This window comes from Rattus norvegicus, chromosome 2, assembly GCF_021556685.1.
Source record: "Rattus norvegicus strain SHRSP/BbbUtx chromosome 2, alternate assembly SHRSP_T2T, whole genome shotgun sequence".
NCBI classification, from domain to species: domain Eukaryota; kingdom Metazoa; phylum Chordata; class Mammalia; order Rodentia; family Muridae; genus Rattus; species Rattus norvegicus.
The window spans coordinates 197,257,686-197,283,964 of record NC_141535.1 but is presented as its reverse complement, the minus strand read 5'-3'; the positions used below and the strand labels follow the sequence as shown (position 1 = coordinate 197,283,964).

At 47.8% G+C, this 26,279-nt stretch overlaps 1 protein-coding gene across 3 annotated transcripts in view; it reads left to right on the top strand.

The window, feature by feature from the left end:
* The window catches only part of Slc6a17 (solute carrier family 6 member 17), a 48,289-nt gene that overhangs the window by 9,995 nt on the left and 12,015 nt on the right, over positions 1-26,279 (top strand). For all 3 annotated transcript variants that reach the window (NM_001033079.2, XM_087632147.1, XM_087632150.1), the window contains 5 exon segments: positions 7,297-7,669; positions 11,875-12,032; positions 13,613-13,739; positions 14,405-14,586; positions 16,100-16,210. In NM_001033079.2, the coding sequence (NP_001028251.1) occupies positions 7,384-7,669; positions 11,875-12,032; positions 13,613-13,739; positions 14,405-14,586; positions 16,100-16,210 (864 nt within the window). In that variant the 5' untranslated portion in view covers positions 7,297-7,383.

The window sequence follows — 26,279 nt, the reverse complement described above, 5'->3', positions numbered from 1 at the left end:
TTGTAGAGTAACCTGTGTGTGACAGGCAATGGTTGTACAAGGAACAGTGAAGGGTGGATAAAACGCTGACAGCTTGGTTCCTGCATTGAAAGAATGTCTTGGTTGGTAAAGGGCTGGGGGGTAGGAGCAGCTGGCTGACTATCCCAGGGAGCCAAGGTAGTCTTACAGAGTATGCAAGACAGGAAGGGGAAAGGGCGGTTAGTGTTTGTCTTAGTCAGGGTTCTCTAGAGTCACAGAACTTGTGGGTGGTCTCTATATAGTAGGAGAATTGGTTGATGACTTACAGTCTGTAGTCCAACTCCCCAACAATGGTCAGCAGCAGCTGTGAGTGGAAGTCCAGGATCTAGCAGTGGCTCAGCCCCATGAGGTAGGCAGGCAAGAAAGAGAGGGGCTCTTCCTTCTTCCAATGTCCTTATGCATGTCTCCAGCAGAAGGCGTGTCTCACATTAAAGGTGTGTACCACCACGCCTCTGGGACTTGCTTTGTCCCAGGTGACCTTGAACTCAGATCTCCTCACCTTAAGCTCCTGGGATTCATAGCCACTTTGCCTCAAGCTCTCCATACCAAGATCCAGGTCAGAAACTTGTATCTCCCAGCCACAAGATCAAAAGTGAGTCTTTTAATTCTGGATTATAGTTCATCCCAGATATAGTCAAGTTGACAACCAGGAATAGCCACTACAGTGTTCACACAAAGAATTACAGGAGGTGTTACCAAGGTAAAGTGAAGAAGTGGACCTAAAAGGCTTCCAGAGGTTGCAGAAGTGGAACGGTTTCTGTAGAGGGAGGAATTGAAGGCCAACATTGATAGGCATGTACCCCTATCAAATGTCTTGGGAAGAACTATGGGTTCTCTTTAAAGCAGATCTGGATGACATCATATTTCCAGCAGTTGCTTCTGAGGACCACATGTAAGGACCAGCATGATGGTATACACTAAAGGTCATGGGTGGACGGCTAAGAGAAGTGAATAGGGGGACTACCAAAAGTTCCTAAGCAAACAAAGGGTCTGAGGCAGAGCAGGATGATGGGGTCAGGGCAGAGATGGACGCACCTGCAAGATTTCACGGCACTTGGATAGAGTGAAAGAGGGAGGATTCAGAATGGATCCCTGCTGCCATGTCCTGGGAGAGGAAGTTCAAGCAAAAACAGCCACTAAACCATGCAGGTTCTATCAGCTTGCCTTTGATGTCTGTCAGAAATTTGGAGAAAATAATTGAAAATAATCTGAAGAACAATTTGTATCTCTGAGAGCACCCTAGCCTGTTTTGAGCTGTGTGGAAGCCCAGAGGCTCTGAAGAAGTTAGGAAAACTGCTGGGGTCACAACCACTGGTCACATGGAGATCAGGAAGTCACTAGGCATTCTGAGGGAAAGGGATCTAGCCACACTTTCTTTCTACCTTCAGGTATTGTGGAACGGGAGCTTGGCCTTGCCACTGAACAGAGTCCTCCATTCCTGCTTAGAGTCTGCCTCAGTGTAAAGGTTTTTCTTCAGAATGGCTGGGACCCAGGGCGCTTTCTAGGGTCATAAATTTTAGGGAACAGAACTGGGCATACCACGGACTGGAAAATATGTGCACTGCTGTGTGAACAGTTGGGCTGACTGCCTGCTTTTCCAAAGATGACATCTTGTTTACCTGGCTTCTCTGGGGAGTTCATGCCTTAAATGACCTTCCTGAACAAGAACCACCCCAGATCCAGAGGAGCCAACCTAGCATCCCAGAAGAGACTTTCCTCTGCATTCAGTTGCTTTTAGCTGGGGGCCTGCTCACAGGCCGAGGATGACCATACCCTCCCTATGGCTGATTACTGAGGTGTTGTGTTTGAACATTTGTTTTGGACCCATTAGAGCTCTGGCAGGAGATATTTTTACCTGTCTGCCTCCTAGTCTCACTATATTGTTTTTCCTTTTCTCTCCTTTAAAGAAGATTCACAGTTCACTGCTCAGTCCTGCTTTTCTCGCATGAGCTATTCTGAGCTGTGAGCCACACGGGTTGCTAAGTGACAAGCTGGCACTGAAGGCTTGCTCTGCACTCGAGCCCCTCTGTGTTGTGCTGTAAGTAATTGAGGCATTCTTTTCAGAGTACCATGCAACTTCATCATCTGATGTGCTGCCCTTGAAAGACTTCACAGCCTACCCAAACTACTACAGGGGGATAGCTAAAGTATGGTAGGCTGGCTTTTGACACCTCCTCACTATACTCCAGCAGGATCTCAGCTGACAGAGAGTGGCAGGACAGACAGACTGCAGAGCCTACTGTACTCAATGCCTGGGCGGGGCGGGCCATGCCTTGCACATACCAACATGCAAGAAGGACACTCTTTAGACATATGCTGGGAGGTTGCACAGAATCCTCACTTGCACACTGGGAAACTGAGATCCAGGGAAGTTAGGGTGCAGGCTACATATTTGGCTCATGACTGACCCTGTGGGATGTAAAGGCAGAGCAGAGAGACATTGTCCTCTCAGGATTCTAATGTCCTGGTGTTTGTCCTAGGCTGTTTTAGGACCATTGGCTAGGTAACTGTGGACTCCCTGATCTGAAAGCTGGCATTTAGCCATAGACTAAGCCAGCACATGGACTCCAGGCTTGGGCATCCTCTCTCTCTCTCTCTCTCTCTCTCTCTCTCTCTCTCTCTCTCTCTCTGTGTGTGTGTGTGTGTGTGTGTGTGTGTGTGTGTGTGTGTGTGTGTGTTGGGGGTTGGGGCTAGGATTAAAAAGCTGCTGGTACCATCTTACTTTTAAAAGAAGCTGTAAAGGACTGCTGAGATGGTTTAGGAGCTAAACGCCACTGCTGCTAAGCCTGATGACCTAAGTTCACTCTCCATCCACTGGAAGGAGAGAACCATCTTCCACAAATTGTCCTCTGACCTCCATATGCATACGTGTGGACACACACACACACACACACACACACACACACACACACACACACAAGTAAATAGATAAATGCAATAAAAATTTGAAACACATTAAAGATGGATGAGCAGGTACGGTGCCTGTGAGGTGTGGCCCACGCTCTGTGCTACCCGTGGCATGGGTACTCCCATCTGTAAGCAAAATGCACACACAGTTTACTGCTTGCTTCCCTGGGTCCCATGGAGTGGAACTCAACAAGCCCCCATGCTGAGATGTGTTCGTGCAAACCTCTTAGAGTCTGTGGCTTCTCTCCAGCATGACAATTCTCAGTGCTGTGAGGAGTACTTTGGAACATATCTGTGGCAGATGAGAGAACAGAAGCCCTGGTAGTTGAAACACAGTGATGCTGGGATTTGAACCCACACCTAGCATAATCAATACCCCATACTATATTAGCATGAAAAAATGTTTTTAAATGGCTTCAAATGACCACAAAGGCTATATCTGAGCTATGTGACTACTAATAACAGTGCTTGACCTTTCTAAGTAATGTTGCTGAGCTTCTGAATCCACACCTGGAGATGCTTGGTGTGCACTTTTGGGCTCTAGGGCCTGATGAATGGGGTGTTGGTGAGAGGCCCAGTTCCTGCTGTGAAGAATGAGTACTTCTGGGCTGGGGCTATAACTCAGTAGGAGAGCAGTTGCCTAATGCACACAAGGCCCTGGGTTAGATTGTTGGCAACACACACACACACGCACACGCACACACACACACACACACACACACACACACACACACACAGTGGACATTTCTGAGGTGGGTGGAAGTGTTTCTCTCAACCACTCACCTCCACACACTCTCAGCTCACTCTGGCTCTTTCTTAGGAGAAAGAAGGGAATCATGTAACAAATGTAGACGAAAACTTCTATAGTTTAATGTGCAAGGTTGAATAGTGCTAGGCCTTCGGGCTGCAGATGGTGCCAGCTGTACTCTTCCTTTGGTGCCTGCATCTGTGCTGGGCACTTCCTTCCAGCCATTTGCTATGCCTCCTAGCAGCTTTTTGGGAGAGGGAGCCTGCCATTAAATAGAGCCATTTTCACCATGAGGAGATGGGCCCTCTGGTAACTAACAGGTCTTGACCAGGAGCACACAACTTGCATGTGGTCAAGTCCTCCAGGGGTCAGTACTTCATCCAGATGCTCATCCAAGTCCTGGATGCCCACCATGCATTTCATGCCCTCTCCTCTCTCTAGCCATTTGGACCACATTGCTGTGTTCTTGAATCACTCACACTACTTCCGTGTGTGATCTCTGCTAGTGTTCTCTCCTGTCATTTAGGGCTTTGCTCACCAAAGCCACTGTGATGCCTTTCCTGACATCCTCCATCCACAGCATGAGGGCCGGTGGCTCCATTCCTCCCATGCTCTTCTCCCCTTGATATTTATTTCTTTAGTATCTGATTATGTGAAAGACATATGAACTACACAGGAGGGTCTGCCTTGCTCACTGCAGTATTGCTGTCCCCAGAACAGATCCCGGTATGCCTCCTTTCTCCAACCCTTTGCCCAGATCAGCAGTTTGATCCTGATTGATTAGTGAGATTCCCTGTCAGGAGGACCTGGGTAGATTGAGCAATGTATTTCCTCTCTCTGGGGCTTAGTGCTTTCATACACATATACATATATACATGCCTGCGAACACACATGCACACACTCACATGTATACACACACATATGTATATCGAATGTTGTATTGGACGATTATAGGGTCCCTGGAGATTTAATTTTACAGAGTATGGTTCTGTCATCACCTGAGAATAATCACCGGGTGTAGAACTTCCTGGTTGTGGCTACAGCCCAGCTCTGCAGCTCAAGGCTCATATCAAAGCTTGCATCCTGCAGATCCAGTGGTACCAGGGTCCCTGGGCCCCATCCCACAGAGTGGAGGACACTTTATGAGTGACATCAGCAGAAAGAAGGTCATGCAGCACTGGGCGTGGCTCTGTGGCTGCCGGTCCTGCAGCTGTGGCTACCCTCTACATTTGAGGTGAACATTTCTAGCTTAAAGTGGTGATACTTTTTCTTTTTCACATTAGTGACCAGAGCTACTCACTAGGTATTTATGGGGAAACGTGCGCTCTAGTTGGCTAGCACTGGGGTGCATTCGACAGCTGGTGGGGATCTCCCCTGGTTTTGTCCACTTCAAATCTGATGATGAGTAAATCAGATCTAATGCACTGCAGAGTGTCCTGGGAAGTCCTCTGTGGAAAAAGTAGCTAGACAAAATTCTAAGCCAAAGCATCTGAGTGGTTGCAGTCTGCAGACCCCCAACCAGTACTCTAATCTGCAGTAAAAGCCTTCAAGGTGAGTTTCAGGGAATGGGCAGAGCAAGGAACACTGAATGCTTCCATTTCAGTGGGCTTGGGTCAGGGACGTTCTGCATGTCCATACAGGTTCTCATCCTGACATCCCAGGCCTAGACACAGGTATTGCATAACCCCCAGAGCACCCTTCACTTATATAGCAGGGGCTGTACAGCAGCTGGGAAGATTGCCCTGGGGGCTGCTGAGACCACAGACACACCCTCTAGGACACAATGGGATATTCAGCTAGCCCACTGTGGAGTTCCTTATTGGGAATTTTGACATCTTTTAGGCAGGGTGACTCTGCCCTAGTTCCTCCAGAGCCTCAGACCCCGATGTGCTTTTCCCAGGATGGAAAGGGACAGCTGCAAAAGAGTCACTGCTGTTCTTGAGCAAAAATAACAGGCTCGGGTCACCTCCTGCTGTGGTCCATGGCCTGGCATGGGTCCAGCTAGCCAGTCCCACAGACTAGCATGGATGGTTTGCTCCCATCAGATATGTTTTCCAGCTTTATCACACGTGTAGCAGGACTGGCACGGTCAGGTCCTAGCTGGAGTTACCAGGAAGGTTGTATCATCCCCAGAAGATAGAATGTTCCATGCCCTTCGGTCTCACAACGACCTTGCGTGTGCTTTTCAGGGGACATAGGTGCGTGAGAAGAGTAGCAAGCCTGGCTTCCAGAGACAGTTTGTTCCCTTAATAAAGTAATTACAGCGCTGGCTAATTTACATCCCTAGAAAGATGCGGGGCAACGGTAGGCTGGGGTGTGTGTGTTTAATTTTAAATCCTCCAGCCTCTCCTTAATGAGGAGGTGCCTTGAAATATAACAGAGCGCTGGGGATCTTCAAAGCACTCATTTTCTCGGCGCTTTCTTTCTTCAAGGGAACGTGTAAAAGACAAATGAGGGGTGGCAGCAGCCGGGGAGGGCTCTGCCTCCCCCACCCATGTCGAGCTGACATTATCTGCCATAAAGCTGTCGCTGAAGGATGGAGAACAGCTCTTGGCTGCGGTGGCCTTCAGATAATGTCAGTGCTGAGCAATGACCCGGGGTTTGTTGGCACGGAGCAAGCGTTTCTGGGGCCCTGGTGCCAGAATCCATAACTGAGCCTGGGCAGCTCTCTTGCCAGGGAAATAGGAAAGGGATTTAGAAGCTGGTGTCCAGGAGCGCCATAGCGATTCCTACAGAGCTTCCCAAACCATCAGCAGTCCTGGGAGACCTCATTTCCACAGAACTCCTAGGGACTCTTTGGCCCGTGGATTATGTTTCGAACAGGAAGAATTTAGGGAAGTCATCAGACACTGACTTCCCGTGTGTATTAGTTACTTCCTCGTGGCTGTAACCAAAGACCTGACAAGAAGCAACTTAAGAGAAGGAGGACATCTTTTGGTGGTAGGAGCAGCTAGGGGCACTAGTGGCAGGGAGCATGTGTCTGCTTGCTCACGCCCATCTCCACAGGCTAGGAAGCCCAGCAGGGAGATGCTGACTTGTTTTCTTCCTTCCCTCCTTTTTATTCAGTCTGGGACCTCAGCCCATGGGATGGGATGGCACACACACAGGATGGATAGTCCTGAAACCCCCCCTCCCTTAAAACACAGAGGGGTACTTCAGGAAGCAATTCCTTAATCTAACAAGTTGATAGTCAAAACTACCACACCAGGGTCCCACCAGGTGGCTTTGGCTAGCCAGCACACAATGGAGACAGATGTGAGCCCCAACAATGGAGGGAGAAGGCTGTGGGTGTGTCTAAGAGCCTTCACCACTCTAGGCTTTGCATTGCAAAGGACAGATGTCATGGTAGGTGACCTTTATTTGGGCTCGGCTTAAGGTATTGTTGGTTCTTCCACAGTAGGTTTCCAGCACCTTCTAGAGATGCCCAAGTAACACAGATTGTGTGTGTTTACCTTCAACTCCCAGTGAGCATCCTGGTGGGGCCAAAAGCACGTTCAACCCCCGAGAACCCTCTCTAGTCTGGGATATCTACCAGGGACTTGATTTGGGTTCTATCTGTTTACTTTGGGATCCTGGTGTCTGGCATTGTCAGAGAATCATCCGCTGTTCGTCTGCTTTCGCAGGCTTTTGGATGAGAGAAAGCTGACAGGAGCTGAGCCCCACCTTCTCTGTGTGCTGGGGAATAGGGCTACGCAGCCCCAGTGGCACCCATGCCGAAGAACAGCAAGGTGACCCAGCGTGAACACAGCAATGAGCATGTCACTGAGTCGGTGGCTGACCTGCTGGCCCTCGAGGAGCCTGTGGACTATAAGCAGAGTGTACTGAACGTGGCTGGTGAGACAGGTGGCAAGCAGAAGGTGGCGGAGGAGGAGCTGGACGCAGAGGACCGGCCAGCCTGGAACAGCAAGCTGCAGTACATCCTGGCCCAGATCGGCTTTTCTGTGGGCCTTGGCAACATCTGGAGGTTCCCCTACCTGTGCCAGAAAAATGGAGGAGGTAAGAGGTAACCATGATTGATCAAAGATACCCAGAACGTGGGCTGGGCTGGGCTAGATAGGGCTGTACCTTTGCTGAGGCAGAACTGGAGTTCTCGGAGAGAGGAAGGAGTGCAGGACTCTAGAACAAGACTCAGAGAGTCATAGCTATAAAAAGGCTGGAGGCCATGATAAGAATGTGGGTCTGGACATGGTTGAGTGCACCCCACCAAGAGTTGTGCCAAGAACATAGTCCTGTTAGCAACACTCTCAGCCAGGCCCGGGACCTAGTGCAAGCTGCTGAACCTCTTAGGGTTTATTCTGCAAATTGAGCATAAGAGTATTCCTGCCTGCAGGATGGTTGGAAGGATTAAATGGATTTTATATACTATGTTGGTAAAAACAAGTGCTGGCTGTTACTGTCAAACACTTATGAGATACAAAGCACTATTTTAAGCACTTAATGGATGCTGGGCCTACTGGTAGAAACTCCTCCTAGCTGAGCATCTTGGAACAGCCAAAGCAGCCGTTTCACATGGTTCATCCATTGGCTCCTCCCAGCAACCTTGTTTAAGGGAAAAGGCCACTGTCTTTACCTTAAAGACTGTAGAACTGAGGTACAAATTGGTTGGGTAAATTTTTTCTGGTCACGTGGCATGAAGGATTAATGCTAGTGACGGGATTTCACCTGGCCTGAGCACTTTACACCACATGGTCTGGTTGCCTGTAATGGGGTCTGAGGCTGCACCTGCATGCAGATTTCTCTTGAGCATTACGGCTTGCTGTAAAATTATCATCAGTGCTGATAAAGCACTTAGGATAAGAAGATATTCCTAGGCTCTGTCTCTCCAGAGTGTGGAGGTTCACCAGAATTTTCCAGAGGCAGACTGGCTTGAAACCATGGGAAAATTATAAAACAAACAAACAAACAAACAAACCCAAACAAAAACAACAACAAAACGTTAGTAAGTTTGTGCTTTAGGTTTTTTTTCTATTGCAATAAAATTCTCTTATTAAAAAGCAACTTAAGTGAGAAAAGGATTTATTTGGCTTATATACATATGTCCAGGTCACAGTCTATCATTAAGGCAAGTCAGGGCTGGAACTCAGGCAAGAACTTCTCAAGATACCATGGGGAAACACTGCCCAGAGGCCAGTCTGATCTGGGAAATCCCTGAATTGAGGTTCCCTTCTCAGATGACTATAGTCAAGCTGACAGTCAAGGATACAGAGGAAAGCTGGAGGAAGTTGCATGGTGTTCCTGAGAAGGCTGCCAGCAGGGAACTTCAGAGCTCCTGGGTCTGCTGCTCTGGGACCACCACACTCCATTGGATTGTCATGGTGGAGATATGAGTGTCTCTGTGTGTCTCTGTGCCCGCAGAGGTGCACTGGGGGGTGACGGCAAGGTAGACCGAAAAACAGTCAGCAATACAGAATCATGGACAGGCTGTAACTCTCAAAGGCTCACCCCAGTGCCTCATCTCTGCCAGCCAGCCCCCACCTCCTAAAGAGTTGTATAGCAGCATTCTTCTTAGTCTGCCTATTCGAAAGAACTCACGTCTTCTTCATGACACCCTTTATACAGATACAGGGAGTGGAGGAGCATGAAATAGCATTTTTGTAAATTAAAAATGGGCATATATCAGCAATTTCATACAGTTTCACCTAATATTTTCATTCTCTGTTCACCAGTGGTTCTCAACCTTCCTAATGCTGTGACCCTTTAATACAGTCCCTCATGTTGTGGTGACCCCACCAGCCATAAAATTATTTTTATTACTTCATAACTATAATTTTGTAACTGTTATGAATAGTAATGTAAATATGTGTGATGTCCTATGGTGTTAGGTGACCCCTGCGAAAGGGTTGTTTGACCTTGAAGAGGTCGTGACCCCCAGGTTGAGAACCACTGGTCTACCTGGCTGACAGAATAACAGCAAAGAGAGATCGAGTCATTCGTCCAAAGTTGCAAAGTAGGAGGCAGAGCCCGGATTGCGGTCTCGATGATCTAACCCCAGAGTCTGTCTCAGCTCCTTTTCAATCCTTATAACTGGGGCCGAAAGTGGACTCTTGGTGAGTCTTCTTCCTGTCACAAGAAGTAGAAGGGTTTTGCGAAAAGCAAGCACAGGGTATAGCTAGCGATCTGGGGAAGTGTGGAGAGCCAGGCTCCGCTCATGGTTGTGTTCTTCTAAACACCTTACTGCCCCGAGTGGTGCTCCCAGCTTGCGGTCCCAAGACCCCTGAAGGACTCAGCAGCATCACAAGAAATCCATTTGTCTCCAAGTCACGCTTTCCAAGGTGGGAGAGGGTGCTGCCGCATGTGCAGATGACTTCAGCAAGGGCCGACACACACATTTGTCTTTGGCTGCCACGGACTCAGCTCGCCTAAGTGTCCTGGCCTTGAGCCCTCTATCTAGACTAAGTTTCATGAGGTAATGACCATGATTGGGATAGGAGGACCCTCGGCCACAGGAGGACAGGAGGCCAGTCCACATTGTTTTTTCTTGCCATAGATCACTTTTAGAGGTTCTCCCAGTTTGTGGCAAGAGGAAACATTTATAGGAGACACCAGTGTGCTCTGACTCTTACGCTCATCTCTCTGTACATCCTGCCCCATCTAAGGGAAAATAAAAAACCAGCGAGGCTCTTTTTTTGTTGTCTTTCTGTAATAAATTGCTTCTATTGCTTCTGTTTCCATTAAAGACCAGAAGGCTGAGTAAAAGACAGACAGCCATAGACAGACTGGTCTATGCCTATGGTTCTTTAGTCCTTCTCCTGTTTCTCTGCTTCCTTCTACCTAAGAGCACTTGATAGGACAGCTTGTGAATGACAGGGTGGATGAGTGTGTGCGTGTGCATGTGTGTGTCTGTGTCTGTGTCTGTGCGTATGCACGTGTGCTCAAGCACGCACTAAGTTACATGCTGCTCTGTGAGTCTCAGTGGGAACTTCTGGAATGCTCTCCCCATGAGTTCCTTCAGCAGACATGTGCTCAGGTGTGGCCATTCCAGGATGTGTGTATGCATGCGCCTGCTGACATTACCCAAGTGACTCTGAGGAACACACCTTCCACAAAGTCTCCCAGGATGGTGTCTGTGCTTTTTGTTCCTCCCGCATTCCCCAAAGCCAGAGTCTGACCCAGAGGAGACCCATGGTAAACAGCTTCTGTTGCTAACTGATGGATTTTGTGTCCAGGAGATGCCTGACCCCCAGTGTTTAAATAAGCAGATGGGGTGTGTGCCAAAGAAGGTTGAGTTACGGGGGACAGAACAGAGTAGCTGGGGTCTTTAGGAGACTTGAAAGACTTCCTCACTTGAAAGGCTTTCCCTGGAGGTGCTAGGAATCCAGGAGACAGGGACCAGCAAGACAGTTTGACAGGCAGGACCTGACTGATAGTGTTGCTAACAGGGCTATGTTCTTGGCACAACTCTTGGTGGGGTGCACTCGACCATGTCCATCCGTGGCTTTAATTCTCCTGCTAAATGCCCTGTCACTTGAAATTGAGATCGCATCTGCAGCTAGGTTTAAGACAGCAAGATTAATTTGTTATCTGTAATCTTTAGCAAGATCATTCTATCCTTTATGGTTCCCTTATCACGCTTTCCTGAACAGCTAATTTCTCTTCCATTCCTCCCAATTAGCTGTGGATTAATGATGAGGCTGATCAGACCCTTTCCCTGGAGAGTTTCCAAGCTCGGCTTCTCTAGAGTTCCTCAGTCTGCTGTGTCAGCACCTGCCTCAGATGCTGGACCACGGAGAGGGGTGGGATAGGAATGAGCCCTTGGGAATGAGTGAGCAGGATTCATCCTGACGTCTGGGCGGGTTGTAGACAGGTAGCCACAGAATACTACGTGAGGTCAGTGTCTGAGACTTGGCATGCGGCTCTCTGAGAGGCGGTGAGCACTTCTGGACCCAGCCCTGTAAATGGAAGGCTCTGGCATCCATATGCCCCCTTTATTCACATCTCAAGTCACAGAATCAAGGAGAAGAAAGTCTGGATGTGCCGGTGTTGGAGAGATCACAGCCGTCAGCCATACTATTCACAGCGAAGTTCCAGATGGCCTAAGAGACGTGGCTGAGACTGTAGTAAATGGCTCCCACGTCCCTTCCCTTACCCTCTTGTCACTGCACACACGGCAGTTGAGACTGTAGGACACTATGGCTACCCCTTCCCTCACACAGGCCCTCTGATCCAGACCTATTCTAACAGCCTTTTTCTTTTCTTGGCAGGTGCCTACCTGGTGCCCTACCTGGTGCTGCTGATCATTATTGGCATCCCCCTCTTCTTTCTGGAGCTGGCTGTGGGCCAGAGGATCCGCCGTGGCAGCATTGGGGTCTGGCACTATGTGTGCCCCCGCCTGGGGGGCATTGGCTTTTCCAGCTGTATTGTGAGTCCGGTGCTGGGGCGTGACACTGTGAGGGAGGCAGAGGGGTCACTGGTGGATACTATAGAGGACATTATCGGGTTACTAGCCCACAGTCCTGGGCCAAGAGAAGCAGAGCAAGAGAGACCATCAGCAGAATTACTTACAGCTGGTGTCTCAGAGCCATAGTCACCATAGTTCCTAAACTGAAAGTTGACGACACTGCCAGAAACCAATGTGACATTCACAACTGATGCAAAAGAGGGAAAATGTGACATGTTCACAAGAATATCTCAGTCCCTATTATCTGGAGACAGATGGGCTATCCCAGGTCCTCACCGCTCTTCACCAGCCTTCAGCTTCTTTTGAACTCCATTACCTTTCCTTGAGGAGAATGTCTCAAATGTATGTGGCTTAGGATCCCTTGCTAGTGTGTCTTGTAAATGGACAGTTGAGATACTGAGACTGGAGCTTTATGATCCACATCAGGAGGCATGAGTTTTTGGGAGACCTCGTGGGCCTTGGATGGGGACTTTTAGGCTCATCTTTGTGGCTGTAGTTGAACTCTGGCTGAGAGCTCTATATTCTTAAGGAAATTGAGCATCCCTTAAAGGCCAAGTCCCCAGGTGCCCACTTTCACACTTGAGATAAAAACTGGAACCCACATCTGGAAGGGACTGAGTATCTTATCAAACCTGATGGGAGGTTTGTCCTAAGACCTGTGGTGAAACCAGGCATGACCTGTGTGTTCAGCCACAGTGTAAGTGCGAGGCTGGCCATGAACGCACGCCATGAATGTAAGAGGAGGGGAATACTCTACTTAGACTGAAAACACCGCTGCTAAGGAAACAGATACCTCTGTGTTTATTCCAGTGCAACTCTCCCTCTTTTTCTCTCTTTGTGTGAATGTGTGTTTCTTCACACTGATGCTCACGTGAGAGGGAAGACACCGGGAACCCTCTGCACGCACACTAACCAGCAAACTCAATTGTCTGTGTTAGCCAAGGCTTTGGAAGGGACCGCTGAGCCTCAGGAGTAGATACAGCCAAGCCCTGCCTGTAACACATGGATAGACCCTCGTATTTTAATAGAATTCTGCCAAGTTTAATTACCATGTCTCTAGAGGCAGGTTGCTCAAAGTTTCAAAGAAAGGGTAGCACCCAAAAGAAGGGAAGACGTAGGAAAACAGTAATCCACACAGTCTCAAGATACATCACTGTCTGTCTGGGCTATGGGGACCAGTGCTGTGGATGCCTTCATGGTCCTGGAGGGCATCTCTAATTAAAATCCCAAGTCATCAGGAAATGATGGAGGAAGGGCTTCAGTATCTTACAGGAATTTAAAACTGGAAAGGATTAGCATTTTAAGAGTTTATTGCTTAAAGGAGCAAATTTTAATATCCCAGGAATTCCTTTGTGGCCTGCCTGAGTACCAGATGAATCCGACGAGTGCAGGAGGACTAGCAGCAGGCCCTTCCTGCTCCACCTCACCCCCTTCTTCTCCATCATGGCTGGTTTTGAGCTGCTAGGCCTTGGATGGTGTGCGGGGAGGTACAGCTTTACCTATAGCCCCTATGATGCTCTTACCTTGGCCCTCACCCTCAGGTCTGCCTCTTCGTTGGGCTGTACTACAACGTGATCATTGGATGGAGCGTCTTCTACTTCTTCAAGTCTTTCCAGTACCCACTGCCCTGGAGTGAATGTCCTGTCATCAGGAATGGGACTGTGGCAGGCAAGTGTGGGATCCCCACGGAACCCCAGCTATGGTCTCTAGCCAGCCCTGTCCCAGGAAAGAGTCTAAACTGGTTAGTGCTCAGATTTGGGATTTCCTTGTTTCCTTGAGTCATCTTGGAGATTTCCTGATCCTCATCTTTTTCCTTCTCCTGAAGGAATGATCAACTGATCTCCTTCTGGCCTGGCTCACGGAGGTCTCAGGGATTGAATCTTGTCTGGTTATTATGCAGTACTGTGGTACCCTATTAGCATGTCTGAGAATGATTTTAGTTTGTGTGCAGCAGACCGTCCCACACCACAGATGGAAAAACAGATCCCGAAGCCACTTTTCCCATGCTCAGACTGTCCATTTAACCAGTGATCTGAATCCTGGGTTTCCAGCCTCTGTCTCCAGGCCTCCCCCCAAGAACCTTTAGACAGATTTAGCTCTTCATTTTGTGAATTAGTGAGTAGACGATGGTCTGGGTGGGAATTCAGCCATTTGACTGTGGCTTAAAGCCTGTTAGGTCCCATCAGAGACTCGGGATTCCCGAGGATCTGCCAGACCACGGCAGAGCCCACTCTCAGCTACCCACTCACCCACTGCTACCTGGGCAGGGTCCCACACAGGATGCGACCTTTAGGGCTGGAAGCTGAAGCTCTGTGACCTTATTGTGGTTTCAGTGGTGGAGCCTGAGTGCGAGAAGAGCTCAGCTACTACCTACTTCTGGTATCGAGAGGCCTTGGACATCTCCAACTCCATCTCAGAGAGTGGGGGCCTCAACTGGAAGATGACAGTCTGCCTCCTTGTGGCCTGGAGCATCGTGGGCATGGCTGTAGTCAAGGGCATCCAGTCCTCTGGAAAGGTGAGCTGGGATAGGGCAGCAGGGACTCAGCAGGAGCTTGAAGCCCAAGCCACCAAGGAAGAATACTTCAGTGATAGCTTCATGGGAGGGGTACGAGCATTACCACTGCAGACAGTCCAGGGACGAGCTCGCTAGAGAGTCATTACTGGAACACTTACCCACCTTGGTGCTCATAGTTCAGATCTGTGCTGCAAATACCAAGGAGAAGGGAAGATAGAGGTGTTGACCTTGGGTGCAATCTGTCTAGATGCTGCTTCCTCAGTTTCCTAAACAAAGGTCCTTGCATCGGGTACTCCAAGCAGTTTTTGATGAAACTCTGCCCCTTACACTGTCTACAGGCTGTTAGAGCGGCTGAGAACTTTGAGGCTCCCCCAAGCAGTCCAGTCTCTGAAGATGCGTGCATAACAGCCAAGCCCCAGCCACCTTTCCCAACAGTTCCAACCTGGATTAATTGTGATTTAGTAGAATTGGTCTTCAAGTGATGGCAAAGTTGACAGACATCTGATAGGCCCCCACTCATTTTTACCGACAAGGAAACTAAAGTCTATACAGGGGAACGTGCCTCATGTAATGTCATACAGCTAGTCTGTCTGGGCTGGAGCCCTGTCTGTCTGTCTGTCTGTCTGGGCTCTCTGATTCTTTACCAGACTCAATGAGTACCCAAACTAAGTTGTGGGAAGCTGGTATCACTTCAGCCACCAATCTCCTCCCTCTCTGGAGGTTACAATGGCAGCTGAGACTTCAAGGCCTTTGTCAGAACTGTCACATCCTTGCTTCGTTCTCACCACTTATGAGTTAAGGATATTGCAGCCCTTTAAAGGCGAGGAGACAAAGGCATACGAAGGTTAAGCAGAGAGCCTAGGGCCTCAGGATTGCAGGATCAGTGCTCAGGCCTCAGCTCAGAACGTTTCTTTCTGCTGCCCTGTCCTTAATGTCCCCACGATCTGTTTTACTGCATCTGAGGGTCCATGAGCCAACTCTGTGTGTGTGGCTCTGTACCAGGCACACAGGGCTGTAGAAAGGTGCATGACACAGATCAGCCAGCAACTAGCGCATGGCTCAGGGTCGGGATCCCTAGGGGCTGGGCCTCTGGTGGGCTCTGCTGGGCAACAGTGTCAAGACCTCCTAGATGTCTTTTGCTACAGGACCTCTGAAGACAGGGGGGATCCCGAAACTGTCCACTGGGGACACCAGACTGGGAAATGAGAAGGGAGAGCACAGGAGTTTTTCACCCCATAACAGCCCTCAGGCGTGGAGCCTAACAGTTCATTCCTGTCCGCCCTTGAAAGGCAGAGCAGCCTCAGGCACAGCCATGCTGACTCCAGCTTGTTCTGCTCCTGCCTGGGCCCAGGGCCAGATGGATGGTGGGTTTGGCTCGGTGCCTGGGGGCTCCAGGCTCCAAGTTCTGCTGCCTAGTATCAGAGGAGGATCATGGACCCCAGCTGTGAGCAGGGAAGTGGAGTGCCTGCTGTAGGAGGGGCTGGCGTGACAGGGGCCTTTGTCTTCCCTGCAGGTAATGTATTTCAGCTCCCTCTTCCCCTATGTGGTGTTGGCCTGCTTCCTGGTCCGGGGACTGCTGCTTCGAGGGGCAGTTGATGGCATCCTGCACATGTTCACTCCTAAGGTAAGGGTTTGCGGCTCCCACATGTGGGGGAACCCCATCAGATCCACGGGGCCTGGTCAGCTTCATGCAATTTCACATCCAAATCCTACTGTGTATCAAGTCTTTTGCCAGCCCCCATGGTGGGGCACAAGGAAAAGGCCATGGGCTCGTCCTCATGCTGTGAGGAAAGAGATATTATAGCAATTTGGGTAAAGGCTTGCAGAGCAGGATGGGCTTTGACAAGTACCAGTATGATTTATTAATTAGAGGAAAACACATGAGCCAGGATGTGGGAAAGCACCAGGCATGCCTGCAGCACTGATACAGACAGATTCCATTGAAATGTGAAGGATGGGCTTCATTCATTTATTCATTCATTCATTCATTCATTCATTCATTCACTTATTCACTCATTCATTCGAGGGATAGCTTTATTTCTTTTCTTTTTTTTTTTTTTTTTTGGTTCTTTTTTTTTCGGAGCTGGGGACCGAACCCAGGGCCTTGCGCTTCCTAGGCAAGCGCTCTACCACTGAGCTAAATCCCCAACCCCGGGATAGCTTTATTTCATGGATCTGTGACAATGAGTCAAGAAGATGAACTCCCCTTAGGAATTCCAGTTTGTACCCAAACCGGGGGAGCAGGGAGCCCACTCAGGCTCCCTCTCAATCCTACCAATGACCTGCGAAGGGAACGCATAGAAACTTTGTTTATAGAGGCTGCAGATGAGAAACAGGTGTCCTGAGGATGTATGCCCAGCCTTCAGGAAGGTGGTCTGTCCCCACCTCATGGTCGTTTAGACCACTGGGCACAGATATGGGGGTCATGCCACTGGGGAATAATAATTTTAAATTGTCATAACATAATTAGTGCCTTCAGCTGGCGAGACCAAGAGTTTCATCTCCAAATCCCCTTGATAAGTAGCAGCCAAAGGGGCCTGCTAAGACTCTAGCCCATGCGCTCCAGGTCAGACTGGGCCAGACCAGCTGGAAACCTCAAGGCTCCATATGTAAACAAATGCACATGCACATGCCCTTACACAGGGAGTTCACACTGGGTGACACAGAAGACCTCAATCCTGCCCTGCTACTGTGAGTAGGCTCTGGTGTGTGGAGGATGGCCATGGTTAGGGCCTACACTATACATAACTGCACAAACTGGCCCTAGGCCTCCTTTAACCAAACAATCGAGATTTCTACAGACATACCTACAAGCATGAAGTGCGTCTCTTAAAGCAAACAATAGGACTGTAAGCACATGACATCTAATGGAAAGCCCGTGTTTCCTCTAGAATAAGTAGTTATGAGAAGAAGGCCATTGGCTTCTGTGAGTTACTTCAGCAATCATCCTAGAGTCACAATCCATCTCACGCGTCTACTTGAGTCTTTGAGTTATACTTCACTGAGCTACATGAAGATGTTATAAGCTCTGGTTATGTATATGAACGTGTCACAAATGTCTCCAGATAGGCTGCTCACAGAGTTAGGAGTCACTGGTATGAAGACCCAAAAGGTGATGGCACAGAAACACTGAACTTGGCCACCAGACCTGGTACACACAGCACTTCCATTCACCTCATTGGATTCAGACACCATTATATTACCTCTTTAATTGTGAAGTACTTCAAGCTTATAAGTATACATATCTAGTAATATAATAGACATTTTAAAAAGAAATAAAAAATCACAGATGCCAAAAAAGCAATGTTCTCTGATGTGACATTACTTTCCTTTCTCAAAGGTAGCTGCTGGCAGTCTGTTTTTGCTGCTGTAACAAAATAGGCTATAAGCAAAAGAAATTTATTGCTCACAGTTTTAGAACTGGGAAGGTCAACTCGAAGGCACCAGAAGATTTCATGGTGAAAGGGCAGAGGGACACAATCTATCATTGAGAAAAAGTCAGCAGGAACTCAGGCAGAAGCTGAGGAATGTTGCTTACTGACTCGCTCTCAGATTCATTCTCGGGTGGCTTTCTTGTGTCTACTATCTTATTCCTAATAGCTTGAGTCCCTATTATAAAGTCACTAATCCCACTCACAAGAGTGGATTCCTCAATTTAGTCATTTCCAAGGAATCACTCCTGAATATTAGGGCCCAAGTGCGAATTGGGGGTTACAGAAACTGTTACTCTGAATTTGGGATTTACCCTGCAAATGCATCCTTTGAGATGTTATACATAGACTTATTTCCACAAACAGTGCATAGCATTTCTATGTACTCTTAAAGTTCACATATATCTTCACAGGTATCCTTCTATGACCTGCTTTGATTTTTCATGACACTTCTTTTGGTTTTACATATACTGGTATGTAGGGCTCTAGCACATCTATTCAAGTACGGTATAATATTTCACCACAGATCTAAACTAAAATGTTCTTATTTGCTTTCTACTCGATGGCCATTTAACTTGTTTCCAGTTTTTACTTTTGCTGATAGTTTTTACGTCTGCTGGTTGGTTTCCTTGTTGTTGTGATACATAGCAAGACCAAAAACGACTTGAGAGGGAGAGGGTTGACTTCATCTTACCCTTTCAAGTCACAATCCATCAATGAGGAACAATCAGAGCAGGAACTCAAGTTATGTCAAGTTGATAATCAAAACTAACTGGCACAAGCTATAACCAACATTGTTACACCCGTCCTTGTTCAAGTTTCTCTAGGGTATCTACAGTAACTGTTGGAATTGCTGTCTCAAAGGGTATACATATCTTCAGCCAAAATGCTTCCCAAGTGGTTGTAGCCACGAACACTCACGGTATATCAACACTCAATCTCAGTCAAGATTCTTTTTTTGCCCATCAAATTGATGCATATAGCTCACGAACTCATTGAGCAGTGGGGGCGCCTCCTTTCTCAAACCATTTCCCGGATGTTCCAGAAGCCATCTGAATCTATCTTGGCACTTGTGGAGCCAGAATCTTCTGAGCTGAAAAATCAAACCCAGGACATCCTAGTAAAGCCAAGTCCCCTGGCATGGTGCAGCTCATGGCTCATCTGACTCGTTGGTTTCCAAGGCAAATCTTTCTGACCCATCTTGACACTTTCCACTGGGCAATCTTATGGAACAGATCCTGCCCGAGACTCTGGAGGATTGCATTGAACAGGGAGGGATGGCAAAGAAGACGAGCTCTGCTCCATTAAGGGCACTGAGGCAGCCTGTGCTACTGTTTGCCTGGAGTGAGGTTTCTATTTACAGATCTCCATTACTGTGCAGAGAACATGAACCCACATTGAGCATCAGCTACTTAGCAGTCAGTGCAGGACGAGGACCACTGTGGAGAAGTGGCTGTTTTAGATCATATGAGGTAAAACGTGGGTCTCTGGGGCCATGATATGAGGATCTCTATGTCCATTTAAAGTTCTCGGTACCATAGAATACCAGGTAACTGTCCAGAGGTGCCCAGGATGTGGGCACTGTTTCGTTAATAGAGGCTTCAATATCAGTAACATCCCAAGAGGCCATGCCATTTGTCATCCTGAAAAGAGTCCAAGGTAATTCTGACCATGGCATCTCAGACTCTCTTCAGACTGTGCTAGATGATGTGAGAGGCCCTCCCTCCTTCCCTGACTTCTCCCAACATCAGAAACTATCCGGGATATAGGACCTATGCCTTTTGTCCAGGTCTGCAAGCAGAGAGCTAGTGGATCTGACGACTGCTGTGTGCCCAGGATACTGTGATGACTCATTAGTGCCTCCGATGGGATAGTAATTGCGTTAATGGTCACTGAATTGCTGGAAATTCCCAGACAGCTTCCCCTTATCATTTTTTTCATCCAGTTGCAAACCCATGTCACCACAGGGTGCCCTGTAATTCTTATGTAATTTGTCCAACATATAATGGTGACTGGAGTCCTCTGAACACATAAACTCTCAGAGTTAGAATTACACACATTCATATTTTTTAGCCCAGCAATTTCACTTGTAGATTTTTTTTTCTGGAAATGTAATCATAGATAAGCAAAATGGCCAGCACTCAGTATTGGTTGCCACGGTTTTAGTAGCAAGAGATTGACATGCTCCAAATGCCTAGCATTTGTCTTTGCATTCATCCGACATTGGCTCACTGGATGCCAAGCACTGTTCTGAGATTCAGCCATGAATACAGCAGACGGATTTCTCAGCCCTCATAATGGCTGCTATAAGCTAGGACACTGATAAGCTACTGAGACTGACTGCTGTGGCTGAGGGGGAGAATAGAGTGGAGAACAAAGGACTTGGGGTATCTAGGAGAAGAGCTGTAATTTTATACAGAGTGGTCAAAGAAGGCCTCACGGGGAAAGAGCCTTTGAATGGCCGCTCTAAGGAGCCCCTTTCTCCTTAGCTACATGCAGATGTGGATATTACACCTTCCATTCTAGACAGAGAGACAATGAATGAAAGGAACTCGAGGCTGGTCCATCCTGAAAAATCTAGAAAGTGCTAGAATGGAAAGGAGAGAAGTAGGACTATGGTCTAACTAGGTCTATGAGTGTCTACGGGGCCATGAAGGCATTTGTTTTACTCTGTAGGAACTCTGGCCAGCGGGAGGTTCTGGGCAGAGGGATGAGATAATATGGTCACCCTAAGCCTCTTAGAAGACTGCCCTAGAGAGTCCTAGAGGAGTACAGGGGGGTTTGCTTGTGAGAGTCAGTGGGTGAGTGGCAACTGCCAGCCAAGCAGTGGTGGAGGAGTGAATTGGTTGAGTTGAAGAACCACTCAGACAGCAGACTCAGGAGGGTTTGCTGTTGCTTGGATATGACGTGTGGGAGGAGTCAAGAGGACCTCCGAGGTCTTTTGCCTGAGCAACCAGAAGGATGAGGATGGCATTTCCGGAGATGGGAAGGATGGTGGGGGAAGCAGAATTTAAGGCAAACACTCAGAGCACTGTTTTGGAGGTGGTGGTTTTAAAATGCCAGATGGGCAGGTGGAGATGCTGAGTGGAAATTCGCTCTCAAAATCTGGAAGAATCCGGTGAAGGAACATATTTGGGATTCCTGGGTACTGGAATTCAAAGCGGTGGTTTGGTTCATATCACCTGGAGGGTGATCACTGTCAGAAAGGACTCAGCTCTGGAGCCTAAGTGTTCAGAGATTGAAGGAAAGATAGCAGGTGAGGGAGGCAGAGGAGAAGGAAGAAGCACACTCCTCCAGCCCCTAGCAGAGTGGGGAGAATGGTTGAATAAAGATGGGATGCTCACATGATACAGACCAATCAGCTGGCAACAGAAGCACCGTTGGTGACCTTCACAGGAGATGTTTTGGTAGAATATGGGGGGCAAACTCTAATAGTAATAAACCAAAAGAAAAGTGAGGTAACGAGTCAGAGACAAGAAGGTGAGAGCATTTATACTGGGTAGTTTCACTATAAAAGGAAACAACCGAACAAAAACCAGAGAGAGACAAATGTAGTAAGTGGAGGGGGCCCGGGGTCAAGGATATTACAGTAGGATTTATAGAACGGTGAGAACAATTCAGCAGGATTTATATAATGGTGAGAACAATTCATCGGACACTGGGAGGCTAGAGTTCAAAAGAGCTTTGAAAAACAGCCTGCCATCTCCATATATGATGCAACCGTTCTACACTTCGACCTTAAGAAAACTTAGAATGTGACTTCACACGGAGTTTGAGCGTGAATCTTCACAGCAGCGTGGTTTATAGTAGACCTGAAGTAGAAACAGCCCAGATGCCAATCAGCTGAGGAATGGACACATACAAGGTGGGGTATGCACATAAAATGGAATGGTATCCAGCTACAGGAAGGGACGTACCAGAGCGGTGACAATGCGTAACACGCATGCACTGCAAGCCTGAGGACCCAGATGTGACCCCTACATAGAAGAGCCAGGCATGGTGGCATGTTCTGGCAACCCCCGCTCTGTGGATGGGACATGAGAAAATCCTCGGGACTTGGTGTTCAGCCGGTTTAGGCTCTATTCTAGGCCACAAGTGTTCAATGACTTAGTAAACCAGTGAGATGCCCTGTATCAAAACAAACAAAATATGGTGGAGAGCAACCGAGGAAGAGATTCAAGGCTAACCTCTGACTTCCACTCATGTACATACAGAACTATATCCCCCTCCCCTATGAACATGTATAACACACACACACACACACACACACACACACACACACACACACACACAAGAATTAAGTAATTCATTACATGCTGCAATATGGTAGACCCTGGAAAACATTAAACAAAGTGAAGAAGCCAAACATAAGAAACTACGTACTATGTAATCCTAAGTATATGAGATGCCAAAGCAATTGAACTCATGGAGATAGTATTTTAGCAGTCACTTAGGGGTGGACTTGAGGGGAGAGATGAGGAACAATTGTTAATAGAAACGTGCTTCTCTAAAGGAGAAGGGGAGAGGCTCTAAATTAATAGTGGTACAGACTGCATGACTTTGGTGTGCTAAAAATCGTTGAACTGTGCACTTTAAAAAGATCCAGATGGCATCAGGGAGAGGCCCAGTGTCCTTGGGGGAAGAGCTGGTGTTAGTTGGATTCAGAGTTTCCACACCAACAGGAGAGAGCAGCCCCAGGCAGCATGCTGTCACGGAGATGCTGTGGGAAGGGAGGGGTTCTAATGGTGGGAGCCTTCTTCTGATAGAGTCATCTTTCTCAGCAAGGTAGGAAACCAAGTGGTTAGCTGAGGAATGAAGAAGGGGCCCCGGAGAGCCAAGGGGATGTGAGTGTGAAGTCACTGTCCATTTGGGAACAGTGGCCAAGCATGGCCCTAAAAGGCATCTGGTAAATAGGGCTCAGAAGTGGGCAGGACTTTGGTAGCATGGACCACCCCCAGCTCTCAGCACTCTGATGATGCAGCCTTTTGCACAGGAGTATTCTGAAAGCTCGTAGCCTCCCACACCAGTGAGGTGCGTGAACAATTGTGTTACACTCCTCGCACACATCAACCTGTTTAACCCTGTAAGGCCCCTCAGGGTAAGTGTTCTTACTATTGCTGTTCCCCAAAGAGGTGAACTAACTGAGGCTGTGAGGAGACAGGGCACTCCGGGACTCTGTGGGATCCCAGGATCCACACTGAGGAGGTATGGTGACGAAGAACAGGATGGTGTGCTCCCAGAGTAGGAAAAGTTTCATGAGGTGTGGGAGAAATACACGCACACATGTGTCTGTATATGTTGTAACATGAGATGTATACTGCATGTGCTGCTGTCTGTATGAATGTCACTGGAAGAATGCTCCGGAAGCCAATATCATGGTTACATGTGTCTGAGGAAGGAAACTGGACTTCTGGGATTGAGGGGTAAAGAAAAAGAGCCTAAAGGACCAAGGGTGTATGTTAACTCCCGGAGAAAAGCAGAGAAATCCCTGCAAGTCCCGAGAATTCAAGAAAAGAGTCTGGTTGTGAGACTTCTTGACTCCTATGTGAGCAAAGACCTCTCATCAAGAAGATGCCCAGCCTTTTGACCTGCCACTCATTACCCAGCTTCCACTGGGAAGATTCCCCATCTCTTGAGGCCTGTTTTCATAGCTGCAAGGTGGGGTGCACAGTGATACCCCTGCCCAGGGCTGTCGGCAGAGCTCATGGGGCTGCTCCCGGCAAGTGGAGAACACATGGCAAGCACAAGCTATTATTGTCCTCGTCCCTTGTGAAGGAAACACTATTCTTAGGCAGTGGGAACTCTGCACTCCAGTGCCATCTGGTGTCTTGTGGCTCAGTCTGGCTCGGCCATGGCAGGTGCTGGAGAAGTACTGAGAAGCAAGAGTGTGTGCTGCTGTCATGTGTGAGCTGGTGTCACATGTGAGCTGCTGTCACTCGCTACCCAGGTGGTGCTCAGCAGCTGCTTGTGCATTCAGAAAGCATCTTGTTCCCTTGGCAGGAAGTGACTTAACCACTGTGCCAAAGAAACATCAGGAAGCCAATGCTGTATCACACTGGACACTGGGAGGGAATGGACGTCTCTCCAGATCAGAAAATCCCTTCCCCTTTCTCCTCTTGTAGACTTATCCCAGTGTTTGGAAGGGACGTGTCCTGTCTAGATAGTGAGTGACCTCTGTTGCCACCTCCTGAAATCACATACTGTCATCCCATGACAAGAACCCCCTTTAAAATCAAGCAGCATCAGGCCTTCCATGCTGAAACCTCCTGACTGAGTTCACCTCCAGATTAGCTTTGGGTATCTGTTCATCTCCAACATTAAAGTGTCCTATTTAAGCTATGGACTAGAAGCAAGGGTGTGGGAGAACACTCACACTGGGCCATCTCCCCCACAAGGGCAAGCTTTAGCATTCGATTGATTCAAACTCAATTCGGAGCTATTAGTCTCCTTCAAAAGTGTCTAGGGCTGGAGGGGTTTGGGGTGGTGCTCTTATGTGGGTGGTTTCTGAAACTGGGGGATGACTAGAATAGGGATTTGCTATGCTACCCTTCTCTACAGGTCATAGTTAAAAAGAATAATGGCAGCTATGATCTTAACAAAAAAAAACCCAATTGTTTCTAACAAAAATCATTTCATACACTTCCACCCTGCCCTGTCCTTTGAGGTGTGCTCAAGTTTTTAGATCAGTCTTACTCATCAGTTTGGAACTGTCTTGTCTCCCTGGAATAGCTGCTTCTATTTAAGAAATGTGGCCCTAAACAGTCATGGGGTTAGACAAATAGCCACATACCTGCTTTAGCTTCCAGGAATAATGAGAACCCTAAGGAAATCCCATGCTTGAGTCTCAGACATAAACGACATCATCACAGTGGACACCAGGAAACACCAGTGAAGTCCAGCATGCCTTCAGAGTATGTGCAATCTTTCAACCCATTTCTGGAACCTTTTGGAGAATCATTGGAAGTCTGTCACTCAAGCGGGTGACGGGAGAGGGGTTTAGAAGAGTCCTTTAGAATCGAATGACTATTTTCTTCTCTTTCTCTCTAATGTCTACTTTTCTAATTAGTCCTACTACAGACCCCCGTTTACTAATGTCTTCTTTTAAAAAGTTGCTTCTCTTCCCTTTGAGCCCTGTAGAACTCATTTGGAGGGAAAACACCTGCATAGTCTCTTGATTCACTTGGTGTGAAGACTCCTATTGTGTTACTGAGACCCTCAAGTGTTTGTTACAGGGTGAAACCCTGGACCTCGCTGGGTACGTTAACACAGTTGTGTCTCATAGCACTGTATTGTTGTCTTAACATACAATAAAAGCAAAAGCCACCAAGTCTAAACCCTGTTTGGCCCCAAGGTTTTACGTAAGAGCCCTGGGCCTGGGTTTCTAATGTAACAAACAAACACATTTAATCTTACATAAAAAAGACAGACCTTAGTGTTAAGGATGGAGCTCAGGAAGTAGAACAGGATCCTAGCATAAAGAAGGCCCTGAGTTCCACCCCTCATACTGTACATTTGTTTATACACACACACACACACACACACACACACACACACAATACACATACACACATACACATACACACATACACACACATATACACACACATACACACACATACACACATACACACATACACACATACACACATACACACATACACACACATATACACACATACACATACACACATATACACACACATATACACACACATACATACACATACACATACACACATACACACACACACACATACACACACACACACACACAGAGTGAGACCTTTTCTCAAAAGACAACAGCAAAAAGCATACCTCACCTTTGCACACGAGGTGGCACACAGCAGTGCAGGGTATCCTTTCCCTACTTGTGTTTCAGGCTCCTCCACAACCACTGATACCTAACACACTGATACTCTGGCTCGCTTCTTGCTTTTCAGGGAAAGCAGGACTACCAAGTCAAGAACCCCTCATGTGACAGGCAGAAGCTGTAGGTACTGACAATCTTGCACCTGTCCTGTCCTGTCCTTCCTCTTCCATTTCTAGCAAATGGTTCAAAGGGCTCTTGTGAAGGACAGCTCCATGCCCCACTCCTACATCTCTGCCCCCATTAGTGTTTTTTTATCTGATCATCAAACCATAAATGAGGATATAGAAAAATGACAACCTCATTGCACAGATTTTCTTCCCTGATAACACCCTTTCTGCTGCCTTCCAAGGCTCCTTCTCTAGGAACTAGCTTATGTGCATGGCTCTATTTCT